Source organism: Agrilus planipennis, unplaced genomic scaffold, assembly GCF_000699045.2.
Source record: "Agrilus planipennis isolate EAB-ADULT unplaced genomic scaffold, Apla_2.0 scaffold28, whole genome shotgun sequence".
NCBI lineage: Eukaryota > Metazoa > Arthropoda > Insecta > Coleoptera > Buprestidae > Agrilus > Agrilus planipennis.
The window spans coordinates 1,032,412-1,039,762 of record NW_020438897.1 but is presented as its reverse complement, the minus strand read 5'-3'; the positions used below and the strand labels follow the sequence as shown (position 1 = coordinate 1,039,762).

At 32.8% G+C, this 7,351-nt stretch overlaps 1 protein-coding gene across 1 annotated transcript; it reads left to right on the top strand.

Annotated features, from left to right (window-relative positions):
- The first annotated feature begins 501 nt into the window (after positions 1 to 501).
- LOC108744531 lies at positions 502 to 7,351 on the top strand. Its single transcript, XM_018480347.2, has 4 exons — positions 502 to 577; positions 5,126 to 5,342; positions 5,398 to 5,619; positions 6,212 to 7,351. The coding sequence occupies exons 2-4, from the start codon at positions 5,294 to 5,296 to the stop codon at positions 6,466 to 6,468; spliced, it is 528 nt and encodes a 175-aa protein (XP_018335849.1). The 5' UTR covers positions 502 to 577; positions 5,126 to 5,293; the 3' UTR covers positions 6,469 to 7,351.

The following is a 7,351-nucleotide window of genomic DNA, read 5'->3' as shown; positions in this document are numbered from 1 at the left end:
GAGAGTAATATTATGAAGGGAGAAAATAGCAAAGAAGCTAGAAAAATTTTAGAAGAACTTTTTTCAATACATTAAAGTGAATTAATTTTTTAATTTTACTACTACAAATAACTTTAAATTAATAAGGAAAAAATTGCTGCTACTGTCACGCCTTCACTGGAAATCAAACACATAGCCCCCTTACTCTGATTGAAGATAATGATGCAAAATATGAACATACGTCCTGTACTTCATAAAATTAATGGAAAATGTAACTAATTAGCCCAGTTGTCGTATTTTCCTAGAAAATTAGTATTTTAACAATATATTAAATATATACTTTGTTTTGACAATGAAAATTGTCAAATTAGTTCCTTTTGCATTGAATAGCAATTAAGAAATAATGAAAATCAAAATTTTTCTTTTTTTTATTTTTAAAATTTGCGTAAAATTTTCAATGGAATATTTGGCTTCTAACATTCTTTGTGTATGCTTTTTACTATATTAAATGTTTCTTTACAGTTTCTCGAAATTAGAAGCAATTCTCTACAAGTCCATCGTCCAGGAGCAGGAAGGATTCTTTTCGCTAGAAAATATGGTGAGTTTATTTTCAATTCCTTTTTTAGCGTTGAAGGAAAACAGCGCTTTTTATTGGTAGGAGAGAAACAAAATTTTTGATAATGCTTTAAATTATTTAACTTATTGAATGCAACGTAATTGATGAATCAGTTAAAATGCTGATTTCTCAGTGAAAAACATTGATACATTTACGGACTCTTTTTTTTGCAATAATTTCCGTAAATGTGAACAAGTACCTACACGCTGTAATGTCTAGGAACTAGGAGCTCATACACATCGAGATTTAATTGCTACCCGCGCTTTATCTGATGGAATTAACCTTTAGCACTTCATCTACAATAAACGGACGTTTCAGAGGAGCAAAGCACCACTATAATTCGACGTAACTTACCGGTTATAATTTAAAAGAAGCGAACCACTATGTATAGGTATCGGGTGTAATAAAAAAAACGGGAAAACTTCGTAAATCAACATTTGCAATATTCGAAGCAAGAGTCGGGAACATGAAGTCAATTTCATATACAGAGCATTCCTTTAGAGGAATCCAGTCTATTAGAGTGTGATACTTGAAGCTTGAATTAGGGCTAAATTATTAAGCGCTATATTGCTATAGAAATTCTTCGTCCTTAGGTGAATGTTTGATTGTGATGCTGAATAATGTACTCGATCACAACAATTCTTCGTTCTTCAAATTCTGTCAGTTCCATACCGTGTTTTATCTGTGATTCTTCTCATAGTTGCTAGAAGTCTTCTTCAAACTTGTTTTCCAATTTTCTCGCTTTCACATTACACTCCTCTCGAATTTTGTGAATATCTTCGCTGTGTTGTATTTTCAAAACTTTTATGTTTTCAAATTGGATTTTCTCATGTTCTCTAAAAATTCTGTTTAGTTCTGCTTTATCCTTAAAGATCTTAGATTCCTGTCAGGCATGATCATGCTGACCATTATGCAGTGTAATATCGCTGCTAGATCGGTCGACGCAAGAAATTTATTGTATACGAACATCATTTCTCTATTCATTTGCTTATAGTATGTAAATCTTTCCCTCAATTATTTAATTCAGCAAAATACTAATCATAACGACCTTTTTTTCTGCTTAATTTCATGTCTACCATGTAGGGGTAGCTACGTCATGGGTTCATTTAGATTTTTTTTTATATTTTCGTGGAAGAGGGGAAATCTTCAAAAGACACCCAGCCGCCCGTAGGACTGGGTAGCGTCGGATTCCCGAGGAAGAAGTCCTCGGACCTACCGACTAAAACCCCTCTACCTCAGGCCGTTCTAGGACCAACTAGGGTCCTCTTCAGCCTCTTTATTTAGACGAGTCGATATTCTTATGGACTTGCCGAATATTTTTGAATCCCACAAAGTTCAGTAATTCATTTGACTGAATAAGATATCATAGCAGAAGATGAAAGACGTTTTGATTCGGCTTTTGGCGCGTCCATCACTTCAGAGGTGGACCACCAATTTCGACGGTTTCTCCCCACCCAAATATTCCCGTCTCCTCTCCACATTCAAGTCTTTTCCCAACTCAATCCTCTTCCCACTCCCAACCTTTCCATTTCCTTCCAGGGGATGTACAACGTTCTGGTTAATCTTCACACTCGAGGAGGGATTTTAGTAGGTAAAAATCCGACAGTACCTCTCTTCAGGAGGTGTCTTTTGAAGATCTCCCTTCCTTGACGTTTTGATCCACTTAAAGTATGGTTAAGATGATGGAATACCCTGTATAGAGAAAAATATCCGTGGTTCTGACTAGCCATCTATATTAAATTCCATATTCCGATCAGGCAGGCATCGTTAATAAAGTACCAATTGGCTGGGCAGCGGACCGACAGTACCAAGAGTCCGAGTTTAGTTCTCGATCACATCGATCAGATGGGTTGGTCCGCTGGGCTGGTTATTGGTGCACCAAACACTATACTTAGCACAATCGTGACATGATATCTCCCGCGCCCGTAATTATATACAACGCCACCACCCGGGGATGGTGCACTATCCTTTGCTTGCTCTTTTTTTATTCTTCACTGCGTCCGATGAAAAATGGGTGTCAAGCACCTTAACGATTTTTAAATAAAACAAAGCGAACAGTCGGAATTCGAAGAAACGACCATTGTCTTTCCACGTGAAAGATTTATGTCGTATACAGGAACCGCGGATGTGATACAGCCGTGTCATAAGTGGGAACGTTTTCTATTTCTTGATATATAACCTTACATCTGTTATTAATCTTTTCCCTCTTCAACAATTGTCTTCTTGTATGTTATTCGATCCAATACCAACCCAGTATTGATCTTTCTATGTGCTTTCTAAAAGTTTGACTAAACAAAATCCCCCCTTGGCAATTTGGCAACGAAATAGATAATTTCATATTTGAAAAATAAAGTCATAAAAATATTCCTTGCAAATACACTGTTAACCACATATATGTATATTGTATGTTGATTAAAACATGCTTATTGCTTGATTATTTTTTTAGTATGGAAATAGAGGTATTAGAAAGACTAGGAGAACAGAGGACTTTACGAAAGTTAATAAGAAATAGGCGAGCTAGGTTGGCAGGATACCTTCTCAGACGTGAAGGTCTACCCAGAGACATATTAGAGGCAGAAACAGGAGTTAGGAGGGGTAGGACCTAGATTAGATTATTGTTCGCAAATAGTTAAGGATGTGGGTTGTTCTAGTTTTAGGGAAATGCGAAGATTAGCTCAGGATAGGAATGAGTGGAGGTGCATGTCCAACCAGTCTTAGAACTGACGACCTTATGATAACTTTCATGAAATAGCTCCATCACAGTAACTAGTATTATCTTTGTTCTGTAACAGATACTCTACTGCTTATTTCAAATAGCACACCTAAAGACAGTTAGCTTTTATTATTACATAGTGGATTATCGTCATCATAAGGTCGTCAGTCCTAAGACTGATTGGACACGCACCTCCACTCTTTCATATCTTGAGCTAATCTTCGCATTTCTCTAATACTAGAACAACCCACATCCCTAACTGTTTGCGAACAGTAATTTAATCTAGGTCTACCTCTACCCCTCCTAACATCCGTTTCTGCCTCCAATATGTGGATCATGCTTTTGGTTTTATTTTTACAAATTAAGTCTTGGACTTGCTAGTACAAGTATTGAGTTTTTTATAAGATCAAAACTAAGACCCCAAGGTAAAGCAACAAAATGAAATCAAGAACCAATATGGTAAAAATTGAAATTAGGGGCCGATCCCGCTCCGGGGAAAAAATAATATTTGCCTTTAATATAAGTCATGAACATGTTATTCCAGGGATGGAATGGTGCAATTTTGTATGTACATGAGGGCATGCATGTGACAGAAATGAGTCGCCAACATAGAACATTATCACTAGGAGCCTCCAGAAAACTGCGTTAAACTGATGCAAAAATAATATCCGTATTCTTGTATATATCAACTTTGGGGTATCCCCTAAATTGTTACGTTGTAGGATAAAAGAGAATTTCCCAAAAAATATGTTATTATTACATAGTATCGGAAATCACTAGGTACTTCATTCAACGTGAATGAGGAATTTTTGTGAAATTAACGAAAAAACAATGGTTGTTAATTCGGAAATGTAAAGTCGATAAAAAATTCAAAGTTTTGTTGTATTCTCAACTCAAAAATCATGAAAAATAATTACATTTCGGATAGTCGAAAGAATCGGTTCCTTGTTTCCTATTTTTCTTCCTGTTTGGCTCCTTATTATTAAGTGACAGCATTAAGAAAATCATAAGACAACACTTTAATATATTTTATTTTAGTGGTCAGTTGGTCAGTCTAACAATTTACAGCTGCTAGCTAAAATAGTTAATAAAAAAAACACTAAAAATTATTATTCGGGCTGTTCATCACTGTAATTTCTTTTGAGATTTTTCTGTCCGTACAACCACCCAGCAACCTCAATTTCGTCGCTCCTTATTTTTGCCGTTCTGGGCATTTGCTCGGTCCCCCCCTTCCCTTAAATCGAGCCCTGATAGAAATTAGATTAGTTGATAATGAAACATCTGAAAATCATTTTTAGAGTTAAAAAGACATTAATAAGGTCCATCCTATTTAAAACCATATAACTCCAAACTTTAGAAAGAAGCGAATCTATTAAAAACAATTCTTTGAAAAAGTAGTTTACTTCCTAAAATATTCAGGGACAAATATCGCATGTATGCAAATTCACTTTGAAAAGCCAGGACGTTGCTTTTTCGTTAATAAATGAACCATCTGTTAACTAACAATAACATAACAAATATTCATCTAATTTCATAGGTATTGTAGACGTGACGTACTTAATTAGACGTAACATAATACGTACTGTATTATAATGTATTTTTTAGACATATAGACACAATTATTATAAAACTGATAAAAATTCTTGATTATTCTAAATCAAAATTATAATAATCAATGAAAACAAAAATTTATATTTCAAATTTTGAATTGCCTCCCTAATTTATGGGAATCACCTTAACATAGGACTAACTTTGGCATCTCTGATACACTGGGTGAACTACTAGTGTTGTATTATACTTTTACTTTTGTTTTATAGATGGTGCCGTAATATATCATAACGTTACTTCTATACCGATATCATATGATAGTTGTCAAATTTCGAATCTTAAAATCCGTTACAAACGATAAAAAGAGGTGATTCGAATAAAATTCAAAGTGTATGAGTTTGTGTGAATAGCAGTAGTGAAACATTTATGATTTTACAATGTTTGCCTCACCAAATATTCGTATTTTTTCTCAACAAAATCAAGAAAGTAAGTGAAAAATCAATTATTATTACTTTTTCTTACGAACTTTTTTTATAATTAGATGCCGGTACTTTGATGGCCAAAAAGGCTGGTTCTATAAATTCTTCTCAGAGAAAACCTTTGGCTGATCGTTCTAATAATCGTATAAATCAAAATAACAGCTTAAAACCACAAGAACTAAAACAAAAGTCTTATTCTGGATGCAAATCTCCAAAGACCAAGGTAGAAGAACCTGAAGAGTTTGAATGTCTTTTTGACGAAATTGTTTATAAGGAATTTGATGGTATGCTTATAATTTACATCTATAACCAACTCTCTCTCTAAATTTTGATTACTGCTTTTTGTTAACTTTTGAGAGCGGAAAACTAAAGATGTCTAAAACATCTCTATCTAGTAGATCCCAAATATACCTTACTGTAATAAATCGATTCATTGTAATAATATAATAATGTAACAAACTACAAAAAATGTATAGGCATATACATATACATACAATATGTACCTATTCATTTCAGTCACAATGTTAAAAATTTTTGTGAAAATTTTCTTTGTAACTACAGCTTGCCAGTTGTATACAAATACCCCCATATTTAAATTAATTATCTGTTGCCACCTTAGTAACTCATCAGCTGATCATTGATCATTCTATGCTATTTCTCGATATATTCATTCCTAAGGATTCATACAAAACAAATTCTTTAAATCCAAATCTTTAATGTTTTCATTTGACTCTCCTGGAAAAGTCTGCGGTGATAGGTAAAAACATACTTCGTATTTGTCAGTAGCAGCTGTAGAACTCCCTGAGACGTTTAATTTGTAAATTTCTGCAATGTCTGTATTTTGACGTAGCTATCTAGTTGATATTGTAATTATAGATAATTTTGAAGACATATGGGCAAAAGAAGATCGTTTAAGCGAATCAGATATTAATTCCATAGTGAAGGCATTTGCAGAAAAGTACAGATCTGAAACACCTTCATTATTGGAAGAACCATTTAAAGCAGCATATGTTTTTGAAGAATTGCCAATCAATGATTCTGGAATTGCTGAGTATGATGATGAATTCGATATAAGTTTAATTGAGGACAATGATGTCTCTGTACCAGATTTTAGTATTGATGACATTGAATAGTATTTTTTATAACTTTCAATTAATTTCAGTTTTAATTTTTCTCCTTTTTGACTATGTTAAAAATGTAGATTGTAGTGACTTTCTTACGATCAACAATTAATTTCTTGACTATACAAAGCTTTATTGTAAAACAAATCTAAAAAATTTCCTTCTCTATTTTGATACTTGTATAAGGAAATATTAATATAATAATTATTCAACTTGCATCTCTATTAATGTTATATCTTTGAAACTTTTCCTCCAATGTTTTTTTTTTTGCAGCTTTTAATTTTTTTTTTTGATTTTTGATCGTTATTTTTTGTTGCCCTGGTATTTAATTTTCTTTTTGAATGCTCACTTATTTAAAAATGACAGGCACCTATTTAGTGAATGTATTAATTTTAAAAAGTGTCTCACTTCCAAAAAAATATCCTAAAAAATGCTTCCTTGACATTTACAAGTTTTTCTGGATAGTAGTCACCGTGTGTAATATATATTCTTCTTTATAAAGCATCTTTTAGAATAAAGTAGGATTTAGATATATCCACAGAATTTTTATTCTTATTTGTGTTTTTTAATTATTCCTTATTATTTATTGAATTTATATTTTGTTTTATATGATAAGCTTTTATAACCATTTTTATTTCGAAGTAGGTAATAAATTCAATCTTCAAGTTTGAATATTCACTTTATTTTACCTACATGATCGGTTACAATGTAAAAAGATCCAGTCCAAATAACTGCCTTATTTGGTTTAATAAAATATTACTTTAAACACAGTTTACGTGGATATCATTAATTAATTAACTAAAACTAATTGTAATTTGAGATCAAACGACTAGTCCCAATGTTTAACAAATATGAAATTACTTAAGGCCACATTGCATGCACTCGCACAGATTAT

What these genes read in the sequence shown, in the direction of transcription:
- LOC108744531 (XM_018480347.2), top strand. Translation starts at nt 5,294, where the DNA reads ATGTTTGCCTCACCAAATATTCGTATTTTTTCTCAACAAAATCAAGAA. An exon ending in TTCTCAACAAAATCAAGAAA is followed by an intron (nt 5,343 to 5,397) that starts GTAAGTGAAAAA and finishes TTTTATAATTAG; the next exon opens with ATGCCGGTACTTTGATGGCC. An exon ending in TGTTTATAAGGAATTTGATG is followed by an intron (nt 5,620 to 6,211) that starts GTATGCTTATAA and finishes TTGTAATTATAG; the next exon opens with ATAATTTTGAAGACATATGG.